The 27,881-nt window shown below is 38.7% G+C and overlaps 2 protein-coding genes across 33 annotated transcripts in view; both read right to left on the minus strand.

Moving 5' to 3' along the window:
• GTF2B (general transcription factor IIB) overlaps nucleotides 1-4,801 on the minus strand; it is a 25,304-nt gene extending 20,503 nt beyond the window's left edge. Inside the window, exons 1-2 of one of the 3 annotated variants that reach the window (XM_085585834.1) lie at nucleotides 4,664-4,801; nucleotides 3,610-3,732 (exon numbers count right to left, since the gene is read on the minus strand). Coding sequence is in view for 1 of the 3 variants with exons in the window: in XM_021526630.3 (XP_021382305.1) it covers nucleotides 1,769-1,785 (17 nt within the window). In the remaining 2 variants the exon portion in view is untranslated. Of the gene's footprint in view, nucleotides 1-751; nucleotides 1,816-3,609; nucleotides 3,733-4,663 lie in introns of those variants that run through there. The other 2 variants (XM_021526630.3, XM_085585835.1) reach the window with 2 other exon arrangements.
• KYAT3 (kynurenine aminotransferase 3) lies at nucleotides 4,541-27,753 on the minus strand. 30 transcript variants are annotated; one of them, XM_085585816.1, is made up of 18 exons: nucleotides 27,697-27,734; nucleotides 27,008-27,304; nucleotides 25,204-25,248; nucleotides 23,248-23,339; nucleotides 22,922-23,031; nucleotides 21,997-22,114; nucleotides 21,835-21,893; nucleotides 20,517-20,661; nucleotides 17,628-17,777; nucleotides 16,334-16,420; nucleotides 14,844-14,966; nucleotides 14,632-14,752; nucleotides 10,712-10,788; nucleotides 9,828-9,917; nucleotides 9,067-9,253; nucleotides 7,956-8,029; nucleotides 7,444-7,530; nucleotides 4,541-6,148 (listed from the first exon to the last, which is right to left on the minus strand). In XM_085585816.1, the coding sequence occupies exons 6-18, from the start codon at nucleotides 22,036-22,038 to the stop codon at nucleotides 6,086-6,088; spliced, it is 1,305 nt and encodes a 434-aa protein (XP_085441942.1). In that variant the 5' UTR covers nucleotides 22,039-22,114; nucleotides 22,922-23,031; nucleotides 23,248-23,339; nucleotides 25,204-25,248; nucleotides 27,008-27,304; nucleotides 27,697-27,734; the 3' UTR covers nucleotides 4,541-6,085. The 30 variants fall into 30 exon arrangements, with proteins under 30 accessions (XP_085441942.1, XP_085441952.1, XP_085441937.1 ...); XM_085585826.1 differs by lacking the exon at nucleotides 21,997-22,114 and having other exon boundaries at nucleotides 27,008-27,070; XM_085585811.1 differs by lacking the exons at nucleotides 21,997-22,114; nucleotides 22,922-23,031 and adding an exon at nucleotides 25,547-25,618 and having other exon boundaries at nucleotides 27,008-27,070.
• Between the last annotated feature and the right edge of the window lie 128 nt (nucleotides 27,754-27,881).

The raw sequence follows: 27,881 nt of genomic DNA on the forward strand, positions 1-27,881 counted from the left end.
ACAGCTTTTAGTTACTGACTAAAGTAACAGCCAATTGCTTCTAACCAAACGTTTTAAAAGTAAATGCTTCATATTAACAACTGTTACATAGTTCTACTAAAACCGATTATTTAAAAATTGTAATAAAAAGTGTTTACAATTGGGATCCATGTATTTCACAAAGCCATTTTGCTCAAAGTTAAAAGCACAAGAGTACAGAAGTTTGATCTCAAACAATTTATCATGACTATTAACTTCCATCTCATTAAACCAAAAAACAATTTTTAATCCATTCAATTGTAAAAAATTTCCCAATAGAATTACTCTGAGTTACCCATTTGCCACTGCTATTTTTGCCATTAATTCAGCCTAACCTATACTTCCCATCTTAATTTTCATTTTTTAGATATTTCTGATGAGTCTAGAATACAAAAAACCCAAACATTTTAATCCACTGACTGTTCACAAAAATGTCTGCAACCTGAAACCAAAACTGAAAATCAACGTAACTATTAATATTAAAACCTCCAGAAAGCACTTGTCAACACAAGATCTTCAGATGTAAATTATGTTCAAAACAGTACATGAAAGCTCTTTAAACTACTTTCCTTCTATTCCCAGCCACAAGTTTCATATGACAACACTGTTGACAAAGCATTCACAATCATCTGACATTTGGCATTACATAAAAGGCAGTGACACACCAAGCAAAAGGAAAAAAGAAATCCAGACACCCCAAAGAATACCAACCATGTTTTGTTTCACACTTTACCTTCGTAAAACATTGCAGAAATTAGTCTTCCCATCCTAATTTAACTCGGTTTATCTACCTACACATATATATTGTATCCCCTGCAATGGGTTCAATTTACTAAGCCACCTACACGCAAGGAAAATGCATGTCACGTGTGTAAAGGCCCATCTCAGCAAATAACTCCCGAGACGCAGCAAGATTACTCGGAAGCACTTCCTAGATCCCAGGACAGGTTTAGCAGGAGTTACAGAGTCATTCCAGTCTGCTCCGTGGGTCTTTCTGACTAGAAAGAAAAACTCGGCACGTCTCCAGGAGGCAAGAATTCAGAACCCGAAACCCCTCCGGTCACCGACTAGTGGCGGTACGGATTTAGGGTGCGAGCCTAAAAGTAGCTTCCAGGCCCCGATAAGGTGGAGTCAGGCCAGGGAGCCGCTCGGCTCACGGCTCGCCGAGCAGTGGGCACGGGGCCGCAGCAGTCGGTGCCGGCCGAGGGACGCGGCGAGACGAGCCCGGCACCACCTCAGGCCCGCACGGCACGGCCCGGCCAAGCCACAGCCGCGCTCGGGGGACACACCGGCCCGAGTCGCCGTCCGCACCGAGCTGCGGCTGACAAGGAGCCCGGCGCTCAGGTCATAAATCCCCCAAAAACCTCGGCATCTCCTCCGAGCGCTGCCCACCAGCAGCGACACAAAGATGCGAAGGTGGCGAGCTCGGCCCTCAGAGGCCGCTCAGCCGGGGACCGCCCGGCCCGGCCCACACCAACAGGCGCGGGCGCCCTGAGGCCCGACCGCCCGCCGCCCTGAGGCACGGCCCCGACAGACAGAACACCGCAGAGGGGCCGGTGCACCGTGCACTGCGAGAGCCGCGCTGAAACGGCAGCCCCGGGGCCGGGCAAGAGCGGCGATGGCCGCCGGTCAGTCCCCAGGCGGTGGCGGGGGCGCCGCACCCATCCTCTGTGTGTGCCCCGAAAGGGAGCGATGTCGGAGCAGCTCCCTCTCCTCCCTCGGGCCCCCCGCGCCCAGACCGCGCCCGTACCGGCTGGTGGACGCCATGTCGGCGGTGCTGCACCGGCGCCGGAGATCGCGCGGCCGGACGGCCCCTGTGATTAAATCCCGAGAGCGGCGGGCGGGGCCGCCGGGCGCTCCTACGGGTGCCGCGAGGGGGCGGGCGCACGCGCGGGGCCGGTGCCGGGCGGGGCCGGGCGGCTGCGGGCCCGCAGGACGCGGCCCGGGACCTTCCCCTCGGCCCGGGCAGCAGCCCACAGACCCCCGCACAAAGCCCACCGTGCCGGCCCCGGGGCGTGGCTCCGGCTCAGCTGCTCCTGTGCACGCTCCGGCAGTTCCGTGAATTCCCACGGAAGACAAGCGTGAGCAGAGCTGCCCCAAGTTTGCGCAGAAGTACATGGGCTACAACACGTTCTCGGCTCTGGAACTAAGCGGAGACCAATTCCCAGAAAGGGGAAGTTTAGTTTCTCCTTCCTGCTGTCGCCTGCACAGCTGCTGCGGTTTGGCAGTGGGCTGAGGAACGGCGAGGAGAACCGGGCGCTTCTCGGGCAGGGCCGGCCGGTGCCGGGCCGGCCGCGGCGAACGCGCCGCGCTCACACCTCGGGCTCACCGAAGCAAACACAAAGCCCCCCGCTGGTGTCCGGGGGCTTCCCTTGTCCCGCCGCACACCTGCATGGTGGGATCAGCTCCCCTTCTGTCTCTCCCCCTCGCATCCAGCTTGGCAGAGAGTATCAGGCCTAAGAGGAGAAACTACAAAAACTGGTCTTTGCAAGACCAAAACCCTTCAGCACTGCACTAGAGTCCTGGTTTTCACTGCCCAAGAGTTTATCTGCATGCGAAATTGGTCTGTAGAATGTGCAGCAACAACTGTTTTTCAAGGCCAATATATAAAACAGTGGAACGTAAATTTATTCCTTTAGAATGAGCCTCCCCGCACTGAAAGAGAAGGATAAATGGGACAGGAAGGCCTATAAATTTTGTAAAGTGCCATTAATGCTTTAAAGTGATCAGTATTGAAGTCTCTCAACAGTTATAAATTTGCTATCTATTTATTAATCAGATACACAGGACTTTTCACACCAATGAAGCTCATGTCTCCACAATATAACAAGAATATTTTTCAATTTACTAGCTTAAAGGAAGAAATCCCCTGTGGTTGAAAAGATCTCTAATACTTATAAAACTGAGTCAAAATAATTATCACACAACCTCCAAACACTTCTCTACCAACTGCAGTTCTATTTGCTGGTTGAAAATGGGCAGGTTTAAACTTGACAGCAAATTCCTTAGGCTAAAATAAATAGAAACCTTTTGGAATATAAGAAAGCTGAACTATTAGAAAATAGAAATGCTGAGATACAAACTTAAAACTTTTTTTCCACTTGCAATAATATTTTTCAGAAATGCTCAGTAAAACCAAAAGATGAAAGAGTAATGAAAAACAAGTCACTGTAACTGTTGGTGTGAATATAGCACATGATATAAGGTTTTTCCATAACCTCTGAAATATGTATGGCGCAATGACTGCAGTAGATGTGCCTCATCACCACAATGTGTCCCTTCAAGCTTTCCAGGTTTGTCTTGGTTTCTTCTGCATTCTGTTCTACAAAAAAGATATTCTGCTGGCAACCATTGCCAAGCCTCTAAGCCTATTCTCATTAACTTAGAATTGAAAGCATTTCATTTTCACCATAGAAGGACAGTGATTTTCAGATATATTGCAAAACTACAATAGATATATAATGGTTCTTTTATTCCTTGTCTGCAGCAATTTTTCAAGTAGCAGACAAAAAACGTAGTTATGTGGCAGATGGAAGTATTACCATTAATATGCTCTGTCAACAGATCATTTTAATAATATACAAAGTTTACCTTGCTGGGCCCAGCTGTTCTTTCCCATCACTGTAGTCACAACAATAATCCTATTTTAAAACTTGCTTCAATGGTCATTCTGGAGCTTCTCAAAATTTCACACCAAGTTTCTCATGCTGGTTACTGTCAGTAATAAAAGTATTTAATTAAACTGCAATTTTTGCATTACCAGGATCATTTCAACAATAATGCAGTGGGATATTCAGACTATTTTGCAAACACAATGAACAGTACATTAATGAAAACAAATCACTGGCTCTTATTTGTATGTCTAAAGGATCTTTGTAATGGTTTGTTGATTTATCATGTAGTTCAATAGCCTGTTGCAATCTCAGTTCTTGCAACATCACGGCTCTCCCAGTGCAACTTGTATAAACAGATTGTAAACTTCTTGTAAAAGAGAGTATAGGTTTCACACAAATTTGGTGTCTAAAAAGTAGTTTATCTTGGAATTTAATATAGGAATTTTTAAATTAAATTAATTCTGAAATTTCAGCTAAGTAAATCTAATTACTGAATTGATTTTTCTACACAAAGACTACACACCACTTTCAAAATACCAGCCAACAATCTTCTGGTGAGATCTGGGGAATGGCTGTGCAAGACAGCTACAAAGACTGTGGAACTCCCAGCTACTGGAGTCCCAAAAGCCCAAGACTAAGAAGTATTAACGAAAATATCTAGCAGCTCTTCTCTCAGGCCACTTTCTATACCTTTTTTTAGGTCCTGGCCATGATTACAGTCTCATGGAACTCAGTTAAGAGTCCAGCTATGTGATCACAGAATAAGTAAAATGCTGGCAAAACAAGTTAGTGAATTTGTTCAGGCTTTGCACCCATAAGAGCTGTGTCATTGTTTAAGCCCAGCTGTTCACTCACCCACCACCCCAGACTGGTGAAATGGGGAGAGAAATCAAAAGTAAAACCTGTAGTTTGAGATAAAAACAGTTTAATAATTGAAACAAAGTTAAAAAGAACAATAGTAAATAATTATAATGATAACAAAAATAATTTTAAAAAAAGAAAAACGAGTAAGGCACAATGCAGTTGCTTACCAGCCCCTGTCTGATGGCAGACCCCATTGCTGAGGCCCCGGTCAGCTCCCCCTTGCCACAAGCTCCCCAGCTGATGTACTGGCCATGACATTCCATGGTGTGAGTATCCATTGGCCAGTTTGGGTCACTTGTTCAGCTACGTTCCCTCACAGCTTTTTTAGTTTTTTTTGTTCCTCCTCACTAGCAGAGCAGGAGACACAAAAAAGTCTTTGATTTAGGATAAATGCAACTTAGCAACAACCAAAACATCAGTGTGTTATCAACCTTATTTCCATGCTGAATCTGAAACACAGCACTGTACCAGGTACTGAGAATAAAATTAATTCTATCCCATCTGAAACCAGAAGAACATAGAAAGACCATGGAGGACATAGCACACAGCCTTAAAAAGTCACCTGCCTGGATTGCTTCTGATAGTGGGAAACACATCCACAGATGAAAAGATTGCAGAAAGAAGTGAAAAATGAGGTAGCTAGAAAGGAATTCTTCATATTGACTTCTTTTGAAATAAGTCCTTTATCTACTGTGCTTGAAACCAAGGTAGTTGAGCTCCATAGAACAGCATTGGCAGCATTAGGCTAATAGCATTAGACCTCCATGGCCCCCTAGATCTAAAGAGTTTGAAGTTTGGTGTGATACTGCCAACGTTGTAATATAAAAGAAACATAATGACACAAATAATTACATCACTGTACATCTGATTGTAAAGGATCCTCTAAAGTAAATTTTGCTTTGTACATTCATCCATGTAATAAATACAAGGTAGCCAGAGGTAAATAGAATGCCTATTCCAGATGCCACTTTTATAATTGTATTGAGGACTGAATACTTTCAGAACACCATACATGACTATTGTGGTGAATAAAATAGTAATTATGTAACTTAGCACTTTTCACTTTATTTAACTGATACAATTTCTGCAGCCAGAGAAGGTAGCAGGTATGAAGAGAGTCACTGCAATTATCTAATATGGGCCACGGGTCTTAATCTTCCTCTACTGCAGGTTATTGATTTCACAAACTAAGATGTTTCTCTAAGTCTCTCTCTAGTTCCCATATTATTTCATACCAAAACCACCTCTCCCTTTTTACTTGAAAGCTTTAAAATACCTACATAATTTATTTATTTTACACAGAATCCTAGAAATTTTTCCTTTCAGTAAAAGAAATTAATCCCATTGGGGTTTCTTTAAGAGAAAAGCAATTTATTTTTAAAAGACTGAAAATAACCTCTAGGTTGCATTACACATATTTCAGTAAATCATTGTTTTAGCTCCTTAGCAGGTATCAGTAAAAAGTTATTTACAATGTCATATTAATTCTGTACTGTATTAAGTAATTTTTTTCTTAAATTTCCAATTAAAAAAAAAAAAACAAACTTATATTAGATAGTTATACTATATGGAAGAGTTAATAAGAAAAATCAGCCTGTCTGTTTATTCCAGTTCTTCAGGATCACTTCAGCTGCATCTAGTGTGCTGTCTTTCTGCAAAACAAGAAACAACACTATTACTTCAAGTATGGAGTTCCTGAAAAGAGTCAGTCATGATTATATAATCTCAAATCAGTATTTGGTTGTTTCAGTTGCATCCTGTAAATATCTTTTCAGCCAGTTTTTCATTGAGAGTTGTTAGGTACAAATCCGAACTATATAAAGAATTCAGTGCTGATTCCTTGAAAATATTTATTAGATATATTTAAAAGATATCAACTCAGCATTCATATTATCCCACTTAATGAAAGCAATATTTACATAAATTCATGGCATTAATGCAGTGATGTAACTTAGCAGCTCTAGTTTAGAGACATGCTAGCACACTCTCCTAATCCCTATTGAGTACAGTTGGGATTTTTTAATCTTCTTGCAACCAACCACGTTATGCTGCAAACTACTTAAACATATCCCTCCAAACTGTGTATCTTGGCTCCAGCCCGGTGAGTCATATAGGCAGTCTAACTTGAGATCAATAGTGAGTTTACACTCACAGGTACAACCAGTAACTGCATCCTGGTTGTTACTGGCTGAGTTTTTACCACATACTTTACACCTCATCAAGGAGAAACTCCCCTTCATTACTGTTTCAGGCTAAGGCTCTGATCTTTACACTGAACAGCTCAGGATTTGCACACTCCATTATGCTGACTGTTATAGAACAACGGGAAAACATCTTAGGGCTTTGGGCCAATCAAAGTTTACATACCTCGCCCCAAGGTCGTCCAGCCTTTCAAGAACCGACTTAACAGGGGGAAGAGTATGTGCAAAGAAGGTGCTTACAAAATGCCAAAATTCAGCCAATTCACAAAAGAACATGTTTTCTTTTGTAATTTGGAGCTCATGTGAAACCGTTATTTTCAGGCAAGTGAGCTAAATTTGAAGGTGACCACTGTTTTTGCTGTTGGACACTGAATGGGCATGGGGCATACACTCTGCTGTACAGTTATACTCTGCTCTGGTTTCTGGGTGTCACATTAATTGATAGCTTACCTGTCTCAATAATTTTCACTGTCACCACTGGTCAAGAATGCTTTTAAAAATCAATACAATAAGCTTAAAAGGGCTACCCATCCAGTTATTTTCTGCTAGTTGCCCTTCCTAGCCATGCCACCTACACTGATGGTGTAAAGTCCCTCAGGAAAAAGACAACTGAAGATACTTCCTGCTGAACTTTACTTCAAACTAACTTTATGTTCCTAAAATCTTTCAATACAGGAGATCCTGGGAAAATGTAATAGTCAGTCTCTTGCAGATTCCTGTACTGTATTTTCAAGACACAATTTTACCTTAATGAAGCAAAAACGTATGTATTTTTCAAACTGTTTCTTTGTCTCAAGACCACAGAATGCTGAAAGAGGAATTGCTGACAGCTTCTGAAACATAAAACAAATAGCATTTGCTTATTTAAATGTGTATAAAAGATCTGGTTTAAGCATGACAATTTTATTATTCTGTTTCTAGAACTCCCAACACTTGAGGGAAAGACAAGGTTCAGTTTTGTATGCACTAGCTAGGCTTCTACTAAATTAAAATTACTTTTCTTAGGCAAAATATTTCAAAGGTATTTTTGTACAACTAGCACTTAAGCATCCTGAAAGAAAACTGGTGGGATGTAGCACAAACCTACAGTGTACAATTTCAACGTACTTACAATATTTTAGTCACAACATTATCAGCAACACCAAATAATATTTTGAGTAGAACATCTCTACTACATGACTTAATAACTACAGTTGCACTGCTCTTGCTTTCAATAGAAAAGCATTTCTAAAACTAGAGTATGACTAAGACATCTTACCTTAGATGCTATCATCCATTTGACAAATTTATAATCATAAGGTTGTTTCTCATCTAAATCAGAGAGATCCACATCTAAATGTAAAACAAATATGTTGTAAGATTTCCTAGACGCCAATGGAAAGTCATTCATTAACAGCATTTTATTACAGTTAATACTTAAGAATGAAGATATATATGTTATTTTAATATATAATTTTAAAATTACACTCTAAGAAGTAAAATAGGCCAACAGATTGAACCTTTTGCTTCTGATCTAAGCACTTTTTTTCCATCCAAAGCAAATTCAGACATGTAGCTTGGAAGAAAGCCATGCAATACTCCAAGAAGTCCTGAAGTCTATTGAAGTCTATTGGGGGCTACTGGGGGATCAGGGCTATGGAGGGTACTGAAGAGTGCATTTATTGCATGGACAGCAATAATCCCTGAAAATGCAGTTTTCTGATCTGTGAAACTGGGTACCTACAACTTCCTGACACATGATTAAACTGTGATATCCTTCTGTGTTTAAACATTTCTGTCTGAATGACAAATACCATTTAGACCAGTTAATGAAAAATGTGGACCTAAAAAACCCTTCCCCTGTGGGAATTCTTTCTCTGAAGCTACCATAGCCTGAATTTTCAAAAGGTTTATAAATTTTGGTAGCATTTTACAGTGTTTAGAGATCAGAATGCTCCAAAGAACCTTTAGGATGTGACTTCAGATTAGAAAAAACAAATAAAGAAACAGAAAAAAGACCAGAAAGAAGAAAATACAAATGGTATGAACTCAGTATATAATCCAGGGGCTTGACTCTCAAACATTTTCATAATCACAGATGTTTTGAAAATAGGAATGTTTATCTTCCTCCTTTATCCTCCATAAAAACTTACCAAAGCTTTGCAAAACGTGGACAACAAGCTAGGATCACAAATGCTTTGCTGAAGCTCATAAAATCTACCTTACCAGCTAAGGTGAAACTGAAAATGTCAATCCCCATTAGTACTCCTGACAACGTTACGCACACGTATGTGTGTATATGAGATGAGAATATAGTTTAAAATGAAAGCTGAATTTTATGATTAACCAAATTTACTTTCCACATGCTTTTTAATAAACTTTATACTGACTTAATGTGGAAACATCAACAATCATAAAGTATCCTCCATCTGGAATGACAGGCTTTAGTCCAGCCTCTTTCAGGAGCTGAGCCATCCGATCACGCTTGCTCTCCAGCTCTCGAGACAGGGAGTAAAAATAGCAGTCTGGGTCATCCATGCGCTTATAGTCCACCCAAAAAGCTTGTGCCAAAGCCTCCTGGAAACATAAGGTCCAAAGTACCCATTAACACTCAGTAAATGCACAGACACTCCCACTTCCTGCTGAAATCACGTAGATTTTTTTTGCCAGTCCTGGCCCATATTAAGCAAATCACCACACAAATTGCACAAGATACATCTGTAATCTGTTCATTACTTTGTGCTGTGGTAACAACCAAAACACCCAATCTTTTGCTAAGCACTAATCATATACAGAAGTCAGAGTCCTGGACACAAGTGTTTACATGAATTGAAGTTAAATTCAACTGTTTGATAATAATGTACCATAGAATACTAAACACTAGAAGACAGAACATTCATTCGTATTTCCTAGGAAACCATTAAGATTGTCATGTTTTATGCAAGAAGTAGTTTGTAGGTACAAGATTACAGAATCTGCAAGACTGATTTTTAAATGTCTGGTGAGCTGATCAAATTTGTTTACTCTTCTTACACCCTAGAATATGTATCTTGACAACTAAAAATTCATTGTTGTGATTCCTGTTTTATTACATGAGGCCAACAGCTTTCTTATACCAGAAAACAATCTCCTCTGATCCATCTGTACCTACCTGTAATGGAGTTGGGCAAGTATACAGTGTATTTTGGTGAACAACTTGCAGATGCTTAATCAGGTACTCGGGACCAATGGACCAACCAAGCTAAAGGAGGAAATCATGCATATATTACACTTACAGGCAGTGCTGTTACTAAAAGATAACAGATACTAAAAATTAGCCAATGTCTCAAGTTCTTCTATTTTAAGAATTTGTTTTGATAAATTATTAAGAAAAAGCTGGTTTACACAAAGCTTAGTATATGACAACTTTAAAAATGGTAGATTTGAGACAACAGTTGTAGTTTCCCTCATCCCTATCTCCTATAGGATACTGAGCAAACTTATAACTCTTCATATAACAAGGGTTAGAAATCCAACTGAACATTTATTAGTAATGTTCTTTCTAATTGGTTTAGAACCTTTCCATCTCTTAAGCACCTGTGTCAAAGCCAGTTTGAATATAAAACAAAAGCTCACTACTGCATCATATATGCTATAGTTCCCTTTGAACACAGGTGGTGAAGAATTTAGTTGCTAATTTTTTTTTTTTCACTTTCTGATACATATTTAAAAGATGGGAAAACTAGGAAGTTAAAATATCATAGTATCCATATTTTCTCCAAGAATTTTTACAGATTTAGAACACGTTATACTGTGGTGGTTTTTTTAGTAATTTATGCTCACAAGAGTTTATCAATTAAGGGACAAAAAGATGATTAAGACATGGGTGTTAAAGATAGGTAATTGCTCCAACTGAATGGTACTGTCACATTTTAGAGACATGAAGATTTGCCTGAAACTTTCAGAATAGAGGTCATAAAAACAGAGGTGTTTTTAGAGTAATAAATGCATTCTGGTTTTTATATAACTTAACCAATTTATATTGATTCTTCTTACCTTCCAACCAGTTACACTGTATGTTTTCCCAGCGCTTCCTATAGTTACTGTTCTTTCCCACATACCTGGCAATGTAGCTGTACATAAAATAAAATTAATTTGGTAAAAGTGCACTCACATATTCCATGTAATTTGAAGAACTGCACTGCCCTTAGCTCAGAGCTGTATGTTCATTGCATCATATTATGCAAACAACAAGAATATTCTAAAATTGTAGCAATTGTAACAAATGAGAAAGGATGTACGGGCCAGTGTGTTTTAGCATGAAAAGAAGGTAAGGATTAATGAAAGGAGAAAGAAGAGACAGAAAAGAAGAAGTACATTTTGAAAACTACTTGTTAGAATGCACAATTCTCCATAAGAAAAATATGATCTAAGGCTACCCATTTGCCCCAGGACAGATTATTTCTGATGCCTGGTAATAGTACTATACACAACATTAACTCAGGCACTGCAACCCACTTTACTAGAATTGTCCAGTTCAGTGTCACTGCCTGTCTCAGACATAAAGAAAATAATTACCCAGAACCAAACAACAGAACACCAGAAAACTAGCAGACTGAATAAATAAATTATGCTGTATTGTACAATTTGAACAGGCCTGAGACTGACTGACAATAGCAGTTAGCTAAAATATCTGCAAAGATTAAGGGACTCACAGAGGCCCGTCGCTGTCTTTGCAGTTGTATCTGACAGGAGACCAAAATCCTTTGTTCCCTTTCCAAGCAGATAACAGAGCAAAGGTCTCATCCAGTAGTTTGAATTTTTTTTCTCTATTCTGCTTCTGCAAAGCTCTATTTGGACTCTAACTTAATTAATTTCAAGAGAAACAGGCAAATCCAGACTCACGTAAGTCTGAGACAGTCAGACAAGGTTGCAATTACAGTAGTCACCAACATCTGACTTCACCTCATTTGCATACTAGAACCACTACCAGTGAATCTGTCAGTTGTTAAATCCCCTCTCTAGCGAGACCAATGAACAAATATTTTCCAAATTAAACCCCTGAATTTCAAAAGCAAGATTTTTCAGCAGTTATTTCCATTAGACATGGTATAAGTCTTTCAGTTATTTGAAAACATGTATTGCAATTTTTTGAGCAAACTTACCAAGAGGAGAGACAAAACAGCATGAAAGAAACTGATTTTTCTGTTAGCTTACCCATACTCAACTACTCTGTGACCTTGAAAAGAAGAAGTTTGAACAGATGTATCTTCAACCATGCCAGGCCACCAGTATAGATCACTTTTAGAGGCACCCAAACTAGCTCTCACAGACTGCAAAAAGAATTGGCTTTCAAAGCTAATGGCCTCTAGCAAGCCTGTTTTGCCACACAGGAATTCAACCTTGGAGATAGAATGTGACAGCACACTAGCAGCAGTAAAAGGGCACAGTGAAAGAAGCAGCTCCATTGCTTTTACAAACAAGTTTTAAATACAGAGGGAAATTTCTCCATGCCATGTGGCAACAATATATGACATCATATGACACCATAACCAAGTCTGACTACAATTTAAAAACTAATGAAGTGCAACTAACATATAATAAGCCTGTTACCTGGGACGGTACTCAGCTTATTGAATAGCTTGCTCAGAATCCTCAGTTATGAGGTGCAATCTCTAAATCTGTCAGTACAACCCTAATCATTATGCAGACGAAGTCCACATTTTTACAGAAGTCAGATGATGGGAAACATGATGAAGTGTTATACACTACAGAAAACTGCTTCAGTGACAGCACAAAGACTGTACTAATTTTATGAGATGTGGCTAGCAACCCCTGCTAAATTGTTAGATGGAACAACTATGAGATCCTGTAAATTGATGCAATATCCATTTTGTATCTCCCACAAAAAAAGTGTCTCAGCATTGGATAGAAAATGTAGAGGTTATTATGGAAACACAAGAGTTTATATAGAGAGAAATAACACACTCATTTTTATTCTATGATTTTTTTAGAATTAAAAGTAATAAGGAATATGAGAAACTTAAGTAAAAAAAGAGCAAAGCCTGTTTCTTTTACTGAAATAATGTTATTGTTTACAGTGTTACTCTGAAAGTTCTAGAGTACTTTTAACACTAAAGTTAAAGATGATATGGGATCTGTTAAAGAATCTGTACCTAAACCTAGTTGACTAACTTTCTGGGCTTTAATTTTCATTTTCTTTATACAGTACTTTTACATTTTGTGCTAAATTACAGAATGCCTTTGGTTGGGTGCAATGTTTTGGTTTGAAGCATTAAGATGCTGATGACAATGGAGATACTGCATCTTAAGAATTCACCACCTGTCCATAAGATGAAATGTAGCTGACAATGTGTTTGGACCTGCTGCTGTTGAAAAGAAAAGGGATTACCTTACACCACACACAGAGATTTTGATTATGAAGACAGGTTTGCATGAAATGCTAAGGCCATGAAACACCTGCTAAACCCATGTAGAAATCTTTAATCCAACTGACTTCACTTTGCAGCTGGGACACCTGATCAGTTACTGTTAGGTAACCTGTTAAGATGCAGTGACTCAGATTACTATCAAATTAATGTACCCAAAATGATCTCCTTCTTCCATGTCTGAAGGTCTTTCAGACAGTATCACTATCAAGGCAACCACAACAGCCATGGAATTAGGTCACTCTCAAAATAAACTCACAGCCTATGCATGGCCAATACAATCAATGTACTGCAGCTGGATGAACAGCAACTGTGCAGCTGAGCTAACAAGTATTGCAAGGTCATTTAGGTATAATTTTCTTTCTATTACTCATAAGATTCAATTTTCACAATGATGTAGCCCCCACCAATGGATTTTATTGTCACTCTACAAATATGGAATTGAAGCCTAGAAGCAAAGTTATTCAGCATTCAACAAGTGTCAGAGCTAGGAAAAAAGGTAAGTTTTTTCATGTCCAATTTAAGTGTCTTGATTTCATTGTTTAATCTTAACTATATGCCTTTATTGCACACGACTGAAATGTGCCTTCAATGCAAGAAGTACATCAGAACAGGTAGTTCGTGCAAGATGCTACCATCAGAAACAAAGTATCTGTACATATGACAAAGAAATTTTGGACTTTTCAAATACATCAGCAAAGCCAACCCAAGGCCATCAGACTAGAAATTTTCACAGAAATACATAGCTGTAGCATTACAGAACTTGCAAAGGAGTTCAGTAAACTGCACTAGGTTAAATTGTTCTGAGGCAGTGGGAGTGATTCCACTAACTTCAGTGAAACTTGGATCAAGTAAAACAAGAGGATCAGGAACCTGGCATCATTATCTGTTTTTCTGGTTTGTTCTTGCACTGGTGCTTTACCCCTGTAGCAACACTACCTAAAGATTTAACAGGCTTTCATACTGCACTTGCAGGACTTATTTCACTGAATTCAATGTCCAGTATTTAACCCTGTCGCCGTCCTTTGGAGGGACAGTGCTCATGCACTATTTTTTAGTTTTTTATAATTAGTGGAGCAAAAATAATTGTGTTGCTCATTGTCTATTTCCCTCATTGATTATCTTACAAAGCTTTGAGAAGAAGTTCTAATTCCTGTTCCTTCTATTAGTTTTTCAGCAAAGCACTGTCTAATATACATACAGTAACAGCAGCTATACTTGTCATGGCCAACAAAGTAACTGAATAAGGATGGCAAATTCATATGATCATAACTGACTTGCAAGCATCAGCCTCACTCTTTCTATGGATATCTGCTCCAACATCACTTAAGAACTTTGAAACTTCTATTTGGAAATTATTCTTTAAAATAATTTTTAGAAGAGAGGGGGATTCTCCTCCTTAGAGCCTAAACATTGAAAAATTTCAAAGCCTGAAGTATGAGTTTCTTCCAGCAAGCATTATCCTTGGGAGGCAAGTTCACAGCATCATTCCACAATCACTTCTAAAAGGCCATAAAAAATCAGTACCTATTTTAATGTGTTTATTCCCTTTATACACCAGCCATTCATACACCTCATCACTGATGCACAGAGTGTCATGTTTAATACAGAGATCAGCTATTACTTGAAGCTCTTCTAGGGTAAAAACCTGGGATACAGAAAAAGTAAAGGAAAATACATTAATCACAGTATTTAAGACATTCTTTGAAATTAAAGTGGTGTTAAAGCAGGAGTCTTACCTTGCCTATTGGGTTGTGTGGGGTATTCAGAATAATTGCTTTTGTTTTGGAATTGAATTTATTTGCAAGTTCAGCAGGATCTAAGACCCAATCAGCACTAGATGCAGAGTTTCCATCTTTTTTCTAAAAAACCACAAAAATACACAAAAAACAAAACCACAATAAATTTATGCGTGACTTTAATACATGCAGCCTAAAAACAGCTGCTGAACTTATCACCCTCAAACACTTTCATAGCCATATGTGACAACCTATCCAATTTGTCTTGCTCACCTAAGAGAAGGTAATTCTAGGAACAGTCAAATTATTATGACAGTGATTGTCCTCTCCTGGCCACTGTCTGTCTTAAGCCCCTGCAGGAATTGGTTTCCAGGATCTTGTTGCACACATGCTGGTTATTATGGTGTGTAATGCAGAAAGTCCAGTCACATGGAAGGAGAGTTTACAGACTTGCCAGACAATAGAGCAAGTGTGTACTTGCTTGACTGAAAAGGCTGATCACCACTGGGGATTCAAGGTTTTTTCCTCCTCAAACTAATGAAAATGGCCAAAGAGCTACAAATCTGCACTACTGAGTCTTTGGAGTTTATGTACTACACAATACAAGTATCCCTGAGGTATTAAAAATGGTTAAGAAATTTGGGCCAGTTGGTACAGAGAACATGGAGCATGGCTACACTACCCTTGTGATACCTGCAATGACTGGGAGAGGGCCAGACTGAAAACAAGGGTGTGAAACAGAAAATGCTTAGAGGTGCCCCGTAATTCGAAACATCCCTAGAAGATGGACTTCCAGAGGAACAGTCTCACCTACTCCCACTGCAGTCCTGGAGGTTTTGTCATTCTGTGTTGTTCTGATTTAATGGTGTTCCTGCAACAGTGCTGCCCAAAGAGCCCCTCAGCCCTTCCCATGCAAGGCTGCCGGTTGCACAAGGCACAGTTGGCAGACAGAACAATCCTTGCAAGCTGTGGGCATAATGCCAGTAGTACCAATTTGACAATTAACCCATAGCCTATTTAACTATAAAGGAAGCAGTAATTCTTGTATGTATAGCAAAAACATCTACTACATGATCAGTCCTTATTTAGCAAGCATATTTTGGAAAAGAAACTGTATTCTGTCATTGTAGGAATTGCTGCAGGGATCAGGAACCAAACCTTTTGAAAAACAACTGACAGAGAATTTGCACTGATATAGGGACCCTCCTTCCATAATTTGCACTGAAAACTGAAGAAAGTACTTTTAATCAGCTTTCAGAATGCACAAATTAAAGCAAATAAGCAACAGTGTTGCACCTTCTCCAACACTAATAAAATATTCTCTTTTGGATTATCATTGTCTCAGACTTACACTAACAATCTATCTCATTTTTATGTAATTTGATATTACAATACATTATACAGAAAACCATCACATAGGTGTTCATCAAACTGTATTGAATATGGATGAGAAACTTTATATAATTACTAATTTTTAAAAAGTTACTCACACATCTTAGTGGGATAAAAACAGGCTTTGCACCCGCCATCTTTACCATTGGCTCATAACAGTCATAAAATGGCTCTATTATTATTACCTGAAATGACAATCATCAGTATCAGAAACAAAGAGTTTACCATGACAATGCCATCATATTTCTACATTTGCCTTGATGCCATAGCTTGATAATGTTTCCGGCACTCCAGGTTTAATGTTATAACATTGCAGAATATTCTTCCTTTTAGAGTACAACACAATAATGCCCTCAGGCTAAGTATGATAAGCACCACTCATTTTCGACAACACACAAAGGCTGTTTTTCTCGTTACACGTTACAACTGTTGAGTTATAATAATAAGAACGTTTGAGTCCTACACACAGATTTGAAGACACAAGGCAAAGATGCAAAGATAGGAAATTTGCAGTGGCAAATTACTGAACCACAGCAGAGCTGCTCTAATTATGCCCATGAAATTCCAGGATTTCCAAGTATCTAGAAATCTCAGAAGAACAGTTAAGTCTTCAAATTTTATCAGACAAAAATTCTCAGGTAAAGAAAGAGTAAAAACTCAAGAAAAACTGCACAGAGGCTAGACAATAGGAAAAAACAAACAAAACAACCCACCAAAAGCAAAGGCTTATAGAACTATTCCAAACAAAAGAGAAGTGACTATCAGAGCAATAGAAAAGCAAAATGAGAATACAAGTGAAACAAATGAAACACCGAAAGCAAAATACATGACAACACAAAAAGGTTTTGTCCACTATGGATAGAAATATTCCTGTAAAATTACTTTTTATATCATTGTCAAAAGGAAGACATCAGTAATAGTGAAGAGCTGAGTCATCACAACTACCATGGTAACTAACAAGCTTTTTTACTACCTACACTGCCACTGTGCAATGGGCCTAAACAGAACCTGATACACAATGGTTACCCAAACACCAACAATTTTTTGTGCCACCCTTAGTTGTCTGTTGCAGAAAACATCCCACATGTTTTCTCAAATAAGAAATCAGTGTGTATTGTGTCACCTAACAGTTACAGTGACAAAGAAACTGCCACAGATACCCTAAGAATGAAAAAAGGTTTGTAAATTGATAAGTGATAGGAAGATATCCAAAGGATCATCTCCTCATCACAGTTTCTGAAATCATAAGTCAGATGTACAACAGTAAAAAATCAAACCAATAGGGACAGAAAGAAGCCCCAACATTGACTTATATTTAAAGTAGACAAATAAGAAAAAGAGAAAGATTCTCATGTCTGCGAATATACATGAATATTTCCAGCAAAAACTTACTTCATCTCCCTCTTCAATTAGTGCCTGTATAGTACTAAAGAGAGATCCATAAGCTCCCACAGTCACCAGGATATCTGTGAGAGGATCAATCTTTCTTCCACAAACTTTCTCATAGACTTGAGATAAGGCTTTCACCAGTGATGGATGTCCCTGTTCAAAACAAAAAATAAGGAACTGATTGGAGTGTGCCTGACAATGTATAAAGCTCGTGTTTGAGCTTTTTTCTACATGTATCCAACTATTACATTTTGAAATAGAAAAATACAACATCAGCCCTCAGTCTTAATGGCTGCTAACGGGTGGAGGGTTTAAACTTTCTGAACACTAGGAAAGAAAAGTGTCTTCAATTTATTTGTATCTACTCAGAAATTCATTTTCTATCTGGTGCTTTTTAATTTCTTTCATATTATCACATCTCAGAGTAGGTCCAGATAGCCTACAGTCTAGCTAGGACAAGAGGCAGAAGAGAACAGAATACTCTGACATCAATTCATCCCCACCTCCTTCTGAGTCTCTTTCAGCTCCTTCAGTTTCCCTTCTTATCTTTCAACAAAAAGTATTTGGTGCAAGGAAAATCTTTTTATCGTATTGTATATTGCTGATAAATAGCACTTGTGATCAAAATATTTATTCATATAGTCACATCCCAAATCTCAGAATACCATTCACCATTTGTGTCCCCTTCAGGGACATGGCAGTTAACATACTCTTCTCAAAATGTGCAAGTAAAAAGAAAACAAACATGCAACAAAGAGCATATACAACACAAAAATAAGAAGGCACAGTTCCATTTATTCAGGAAAACTGCAGAAATCCTACCTCAAAAATATTTTTTCTTTTGGGATGCAGGTAGAAAAAATGCAACTATGTAACAAAAACCCTCTCAAATATTGAACATTATATCTTGATACAAAAGGCATTAGATCACGAACCCTTCTACAAACAAAAACATTACCATAAATTAAGGCTTATAAATCATTGCTGATTCTAATGACAGCCACAGGGAGCCAGTCAGCAGGACAAGAATGCTGCAGCACCCAAGCCACATCAGGCCAGTCTATGGTCCTATAGTCATTTAGAGCTCTGAGTTTAGCTGTCACAATGACTCAGTTCTCAGATGGATGGGCATCACTCACTCCCATCCCTCCCATGTGTGCTACCACAAATATGTGTGCTCAAAAACCTTAGAAGTGCACAAGTTTGCAGATGAAATACAAAGGTTGAATATGAGAATATGAGTAAAAATTCCTCTTTAATTACTATCTGCAGTATATCTGTCAATATCCATAATTATCATGGGAATTATCAAAGTATTTGGATAAAAAGAACAAAGTGACAGAAATAAATACTGAACAATTGAATGCATTAGGAAAATTGTATTTATGCTTGATTTGCAAATAGTTTTACAGAATCAGTCTGTGAATATTTGTCAGAAGGTAGACTTGGCATGGTTTCAGCTTGAGATAGAATTAATGTTCTTAGTAGCTGGTAAAGTCTCTTACCAGACATGACATAAAGTCAGCATACAGACATGACTGCAGCCCATGTTCTCTGCAACCTTGTCCACTGTGCCAAGGCTCCTCCAAAACTTTGTCTGGTGAGCAGACAAGACTTTTCAGATACCATATTGTTGTTGGTGTACATAATAATGCTTAGACCAGAAGTTAACTTAATTCAGGATATCATTTGCATGTATCTGACATAAAATAATTGCTTTATTCTTTCAAGTCTACATAGAGGGAATTTTTTGTTATGTGTGTTATTTGTATGTATGTATCTCGTACTTGCAGAGACTCTTTGTACATAGCTAAAGGTCCTTGTTGGTTTTGTGGCTTGACCTTAGACCTGCTGTGTCACTCTGGAGCTGCCCAGTGATGACTGGGTTATGTCTAACTACGCTTAGCATTGCTGAGCCTGATCTGTGGACTGACTTCCTGGCTTGATCTCAGGTGAGCTGAGCTGCCTCAGCCAGTATCTCTGGGCATGCCTTGCTCCCCAGGGCACAACTGCTCAGACCTCCACTGTGCTCACTGTGAGAGCTTGTCCTTTAGAGAAGTGCTGGTCACTGCTGCTCCCCATCATTTCTAATGCACGTGGACTCTCAGAGAATAGGCAAAAAAATATGTTGGAATATGCCACAACTACCAACACAGTTTCTGGCCTACTGGCTTACACAATGCTTTTCTGCCCCTGTTGCATAACATGATCAGCTAGAAAAACACTTTATATACTCCTTAGGGTCTTGTAGCAGTCCTGGCACATGATTCTAATTTGGGAAATACTGTTTATCACAAAAGACAGACAAACCAAACAAGGAACCGGTCATACTAAAACAGTAATAGTGCCCTGGAATACCCTGCCTTGGACAATGATAAATGCCACATACTCACACCCAGCTCCAGACAGAAACTCTACAAGCCAGCTTACAGAATGTGTAATAAATATATTCTAGGGGCAAAAACTTCCTGTTTTCATCCCTTCCTAGTCTCCACTGAAACCTACTAAGTTCTGTGAGTGAATCTCTTCTTGATCTTAGAGGTGCTGTCTCAAGTGGTACCAAGTATTTCTTTCTCATTCTCCCATTGTACTGTTTGATTCATGTTCCCACTGACCAAAGTTAGGGGTAAATGTGTAACCTTCACTCTTTAAACTGAATCAACTCCTCAGAGACAGTCTATCCCAGATTTGCTCTACCATTCTGCCCTTGCTAAAGGATTCTGCCTCAAAGAAGCCTACACAGAGGAAGTTCATTAGTAATAGACAAGGCTAATAGATGAACTTAATTTGGGACATAAAACTATGATCCATAGACAAAACTATTTTAAAGTAAATTTTTCCCTGTGGCACATTTTCCACTGAACTTGGGTCCTGGAGTTCCACAATACTTACAAAGCCTCGGGTGTACTGGTTCAGTCTGTCAACTGCTGCTACCTTTGCCAGCTCTTCTTTAACATAGCTGGGAGGGGATATATCAGGAAGGCCTTGACCAAGATTAACAATTGAGGGATCTGCTGCCACTTTTGTAAATTCAACCCTGGAGGAAAAAAACATCTTAAAGTTAACATACATGATAAAATTATCTTTTTATTCATTAACACTAAAAGGCAAAAAGAAAGTATTTCAGTTTGCCAGATTTACAGCAATGGGAACAGTTTTAAGTAGAATGGAGAGCTGAGGGCTGAAATAATGTTAAGTGATGGCAGGAGTCAGAGGGCACCCAAGAAAAGGTTGCTGTTCTGCATCCATAGGAAAACTTTGCTGGCAGAAGTGTGCTCAGATGTGCAGATACACAAATACACAGTTACTCTGGCTATATGCAGAAATTGAATAGCAGGCACATTAAATGCCTTAAAGATTAAATTCAGTCAATTGAAGGTGTTATTTAAACTACCCAGTCACCTCAGAGTGCTATAATTTTTTTAATGTAATTTTAGGCAACAGACTGTTTCAGGCTGCCTATTAACTGTTTCTAATAGCCTGTAGGATCCTTGAACAATTTTTCCTTTCTCCCTTCACAGATCAGCTTTACATTTTACTCATTCCTCCCTACCGAAATGTTGATAAGATTTAAAAAATAAAACTCAGGAACCTTCTCCTCATCATAACCCTCCCCACATAGTATCACAGCACTGTCAAAAATGAATAGAAATTGTGAAAAATTAGCGTGAAGCTGAATAATCAAAACACCTCATGTATATGTACACACAACTAATGCAATACATACATACAACTAAGGTAAGCCCAAAATAGTCTTTTTCACCAACTAAGAAAATTCATATTTATCTGTGATGGCAATATTGCTTTAAGACTAATTTAATACAAATAATAGGATGCATAAGAAATAATGTGCTAAATTATATAAAAAATCTGACTTGTTTTGTAAACATAAATCAGGTATAATTGAAACACATTATTCAACAGAATTAACATTTAAATTTGAAAATCAGCTATACTGCCATGCCCATGAGTTATATTTGTCTTACATGGTTTAGTAGATGAAGAGATGCCCAAGCCTAATATTTAAAGCTCAAAAATAACAATCATACCTTTAATTGAATTTAATTCACTGCTTCTAAGCAGGTACCGAATGTATTTCAGCAGAGATAGCAACTGTCATGTACCTTATTATTAGCAATAATTATCTTCCTGGAAAGAAAATACATCAGCCAAGGACATTTTCTGAAATTTGCAGATATTTTTCTCTTACCACACATTGCTATCAAGGCCTTCAATTCGTCTTGTATTTTTGTGTCTGAAGGGCATTGTCTGCAAGATCAAAACGTAGACAGAAAGGTTTTGTTAAGAAAGACAAAGTATGATATTGTTGGATTCAGCATGAAAACCCCCATTCATGCTTTCTCAAATATACCATTGCCAGCTGAATTTGGTAGTTAGACAGAATTATAGACATGTCTTCTTCCTTTCAGTCCAGTTATGTCATCAACTGATAATTTCCAATCCATTTTCAGGTGCAGGACTAGGATTTCCTGGAGTCAAAGATGGGTGTTAAGCAGGAGACCCAGGTCTTCATCAAGCTCTAACTGACCTCCTACTTTCCCTAACACTTTCTAACAAGGGAAGTACCTCATGGAAAGCCAGGTGCTGCTTATATTTATCTTTTTTCTTAATTCAGAGAAACTTGTAATGAAATTGAATGTTAATAAGTTTAATAGTGTTGGAAGCAGACACTCTGACATTGTACATAAATAAATTGTAGAATACACTGTCAAAGTGACAACTTAAGCCAAGATCTTAAGCAAATGAAAAAATTTTAAAAAACAAAAAAAACAACCAGTATTGAATTTGAGGACATTTAATGTAAATATCCAACTCAATTACATAGAATAGAAATACATACAGCATATTAAAAACTGACTTAGGCAAAAGCTGACTTACAAAGTGGCTTGCCCATTAAAAGAAACTTCTCATATGAGCAAAATATGTTGCAACTTTCCAGTATAATGACTCAAGTATCTGTTTTGAAGGATCTGTCATTGCCTTAGTTGACCCAATTTGTTGACTTGATGAACTGGAAACACAATTTACATTCCAGTGTTCTATATGGAATGCAGAGTGCCATCTCCAGCTTCCTGCCATGTTGCAAAGCTGTTTTCTCTCAACATAACTGGAAGACTTAAAATGAATTTACACAATCTTATAAGCAGTTAAGCTGGGAAACTGAAAAGATTCTATACAAAATTAAGTTTAAGGTACTTATAGATCCCTTGTTGTTGCAGCAAGAAGCAACATATCATTAAAGGAAAACAGAGATAAAAATAAATAAATTGTCTTACCAAAAGCCTGTGATAAAGCTGAGATTCAACCTGTCTCCTGTATCTCAGGCTTCTCTCTAAAAGCTAGGGAATCTTTCTGGTGTGATATGTGCTAGATGTGACTTTAAAGACTGAAAAGGATACACAAATCAATAATCACCAAATTCTGTTACATTAGTTTGGTTAATATTTGACTGATTCAAATACCTTATTTTGTTCTTTATCTATAACAATAAATAAACCACTTCTAAAGCATATATATTTGCAACATTGCAAAATTATTGCATCTCTAAAGCATTGCATGGAATATGAAATAGTTTTCTTTATGGAGCTGAAAGAATACTTACTGCAGAGGTGGAATGTTTGATGGATCTGGAAAGCAAATCTGTTCTTAGCTTAATGCCACAGCAACAGAAGTTTCGTGAAGCAAGAAACATGCCTGCATAATAAATAAGTGACCTGAAAAACCTTACCGATTCTAAAGCGTTCCTATACATCACTAAGCAATTTTAAGATAAGATATTCTCCTCTTCCCCCCAGTGATTTTGTTTCAATTAAGTAAGTGTTACTAAATTATTATGTTGTCACAGATGTAAGCATAGAAGATGAAACTCTCTAATTGACAGGGCTGAAAAATGTTTCTGAGTGTCACCTCAAAGGAAGAATTTCTTTATATGACAACATTGATCTTTTCTTTGAATAATAGCTAAGACTAAATGCAATTCAAGCTTCAAAATCTCTGTAAGATTTCTTGTGAAAATATGTGTGTGTAATAAGAATTGCTATTAAAAGTGCTAATATACAATAGAAAAAGGGCCTATTTTTTAAAAAAGTTACACATCTTTAAAACTTGTCTCCATTTCCAAATGTTTCAAATCAGGTATGCTGAAATCAGGATAATTAAGATGACCAGTCACAATGGCAAGGGAGACCTAGGAACTTTATGTAACTACAGTAAGTTTTGTCAGTGACTTGGCAAACATTAAATATCTCCCACAGCTGAAAAGAGCTAGAAAAGAGACTTTGTGTAGAGTAACTTCCTTCACAGAGTGGAGAAAATGAAAATCAATAAAGAAGAACTTGTACTTCATGCAACTATTTCCAGAAGACACTTTAAAACATCTATATTAGATTACATTGCCACAATGACTGAAATGTGTTAGACACGTGACCTACAAATCTAATGTAAGAAACACAGTAGCCACACCAGTATAATTATTAACTTTGTTTTCCATCATTTACTCATTAAAGGGTATATAATTTCCCCCTGACTTTGCTACCTGAGAAGGGGAAGAGAACAAAAAAAGAAAAAGTGATACTATTTGTATTAGAAACAAAGGAATGCCATTGCCTGTTTAAACGATACCATTCAAGTCTCGTGAACAGAAAAAAAAAGGTAAATCAATAGCACAGTAAAATAAAATGTTTTCATTAAGAAGAATACTTTTAGTCCAACAAGAAAGTGTATATTTTTCTTATTAAGTAAGAGAAAAGGCCAATGCCAATCAAAGATGCCTCAATACATAAGTTTTAAAAGTATGCAGATTTTGCCTCTTACTGCTGTGCTACAAACTTAGTCTCACTTCTGAAATTAGGGTCTTTCTCACACAATAGTGAATTCTGGTTAACTCAATTAGACCTTCAAAATAGCCCCATCATCCCATTGCATTTAGCAATCTGCAAGTAAACAACTGATGTTCATTTACAAGAAGAAACTCTGCTAGTCTGAGGACTAAAAAAAGTAAACATCAGCAAAATCTTTGACACTACTCAGCACATACTCTGAAAGACACAGAAGAAATACATGTGCTTAGAAAAGATCAGAAAATCCATTTTAAGTGATTTCTAATAATACCACTTAGCATATTCAAGGTTATCTTTGAGAATAACTATGCAAAATCAAAAAGATTATGAAGGTGTCTATTGCTCTCTTTGTTTAAGGTTACAAAAACTATTTCTGTAACATACTGATGCTATCTTAAAACATGACCATGGCATTGGTGCTATTCCCCAGGGTCAGACTAAAGACAGCATAACTCTTGCAGCCCACTGTGAACACTTGCAGTAGTTAGTACAGAGAGACAAACATGCATATCTTTGCCTGTTTCATTTTGTATTGAGAAATAGAAAACTTAAACCAAAAATGTGCAAGCCTTACATGCAGAACTAACTTGCAAGTAAGAAAAACTACTGACAGTTGTAAATATTTCCAGCATTAGTGCCATGGTGCACTGAAAAACAGAACCATTATTTGACACAAGGCAATCACACAAACCCACCACACTACATGAGCAGCAACACACCTGTGTAATTGTGGTGTGGTCAATCTCTGCAAGTGCCTAAAATACCTGAAGAAAAAATTATATCCACCTTTAATACCACAGAAATGTAGTAACAGTGAAAACTTTATGAGGAACATAATGGAAATTACTTTGATGAACAGCTGCAGTAAGAACAGGCACTGGCATGTAACATTTCTCCCACTGTTTCTCTTTGTGACACTTTTCCAGTGAAAACTGAACACCATTTGTTCAGACTCAAGAGACAAGACTACTGGACATTAAATGACAAAGCCTCCTAGAAAGTACTTTTATGACTTCTTTCATTTCTAAAAATGCCTCTTTTCTCATCTGTAACTCTGAGTACCTTCACTTCGACTTCGAGGATGTAAAGGGAAATGCCTCCTTAATATAACCAGAAACTCTCCCGCACACTGATCTAAAAACAAACAAACAAACAAAAACAAAACAAAAAACTACCAAGGCCTACTCTGTTTTCCAAACACACACATTCCCAGTATAATTTATATGACATGTTAAGACATACCACAGGCTCAAGAGAATTATTTTCTGTTATTTTTATGATGAATGCACTCTCATTTATTACCCCGTATGTGTTTTAGCACAGCCAAGTATGTGTAAGGCACATCAATGAGATGGTTTATATTGTCCTAAACTGAGCTTTTATCATTGGGATACAAAGTTTCTTCCAGATCAGGGAAGTTAGACAATGCCAGGTAGCTAGAGAAGTACTGCAAACCCCATTTCAACTCTCTTCAAAATCTGTAAGGTTCTTCAAGCACGAACATGCACTGATCTTTGTGGGGGAATTAGAAGGTAATAATAATTTCTTGCTTAGTCTTATTAATGTTTCGTTTTCAATCTTGGAGTCAGACATCAGCATTTTGGCCAAGAGTGATGTCTGCTAAACCCAGAAATTAAATTAGGAATTCTTTTCATCCCATTCTAATTTGCAGTGCTCTGAAGCATTCATGTAGTCAGTCCCCTGGAATTCAGGCTTGCATATCCATAGAGAAAACAGGAAAATTAACATGTTAGAGGAAAAGGGATAACAAATGACTACTCCTACAGCTTTCTATTTTTAGGGGAGTGAGAAGCAAACAAGGCTACCAGAAATATGAGCACAGTAAATGTTTTTTAGTGGAACTGGTAGCAACATTCTGGTTTCTAATTGGGTTGAAACTCAGGTTTGGTACTTAAACTAGACTAGAAGATACAATTCTAGACTAGATACAATTCTAGAAGATACAATTCTAAACTAGACTGGAAGATACAATTTAACTCGATCATGGGAAATAGATGAATACATCTGTGTACTAACAATCATTTAGTTCATCCTGTGCTTTTTAACTGTTCCAGCATAGATACAATCTCTGAGTTGTAGGCTTTTCTGCTCCCTTCACAGCTGCCCAACCTCCTGGTCATACAGTAGTACCTTGACAATGGGATGCTGCTGAACCCCTGGGGTATTTTTAAAGAGTTACAATTTTGTAATTTATTTATTTTTTCTCCTTTGAAACAAAAGGCCAAATGTTACTGTTCCTTCATTTTTAAGCTTCAGTTATTCCACCTCTAAAGAAAACCATGTCACAGAGCTTGAACGACACTTGGTCAGACCCCTTAAACTGCTGCATTCTTTCAGGTAACAAATAGTTTCATTTTACTGTGGAGCCTCAGTGACAAACATTACTACAAACACTGAAAGCCTGTCTGCCACCACAGTAAAGTCATAATGTAAATATAATCCCTGTTATATTTCTGCTGGGCTTAATATTTTTTGGGTACGAAAATCTGGAAAATGTTATACCTCAGCTAAATGCTGTCAAGTCTTCGAAGGACTGTCTCTTCTTATTATCTGGAGGATGAAAGGCTTGGAGAAAGAAAAGGTGCCATCTTACCAGTGGAGGGCTCTCCAGGACTTTTTTCCCTACCATCTATATGCAATAGATGGCTATGAGAGCCAAGGGAACAGTTGCTAAAATCACTGTACTCAGGGAAGTTGGACAAAGGCACTGAACTTAAAATCTTCTGTATGGGAAAGAGTTATCATAGTAGTCAATATTTTGTCATTCCTTCTTTCATAATCTACACGGAATGGAGCAAACTGTGTGCAGAGAAATAAATTTTACCATACGGATTAAGGAGCGGCATGAGGTTGCGGAGTTTTTCCTTACTTTTTTTTTTTTTTCCCCTCGCAGAGCAGCTCTACCATGTAGCCACTCTGTGCTGCACTTACGATCCCACCCACACGTGTTTGCGACCCGCAGCACGGGGCTGGGGAGGCCGGAACCCGCCGGGGAGGCACCACCGCCGCCCGCCCTCCCCCGCAGGCCCCTCGGCCACAGCCGGGGATCGCGGGCCCGGCCCGGCCGCTCCGCGGGACACCGAGCGCGGCCCCCGGGCTGCGGCTGGGAGCCGCCTCCCCCGCAGGCGCTGGGCAGAGCCCCGAGGGCAGCGCCTCCGCCCCGGCCGGCGCCGCCACACTGCCACACTCACCACCCGACACCGCCTGCACCTGAGCCTCCGCCGCGATCGCTCCCGCGGGGCGGGGCCCGGGCCGCCCGCCCCGCCGCCCTGAGGGCGGAGAGCGCCCGTCCCTCCCGCTGCCCCAGTGCGGGGCGGGTTCCTCCCGCCGCCCTGAGGGCGGAGAGCGCCCGTCCCTCCCGCTCCCCAGTGCGGGG

Source organism: Lonchura striata, chromosome 8 (genome assembly GCF_050655825.1).
Source record: "Lonchura striata isolate lonStrDom1 chromosome 8, ASM5065582v1, whole genome shotgun sequence".
NCBI classification, from domain to species: domain Eukaryota; kingdom Metazoa; phylum Chordata; class Aves; order Passeriformes; family Estrildidae; genus Lonchura; species Lonchura striata.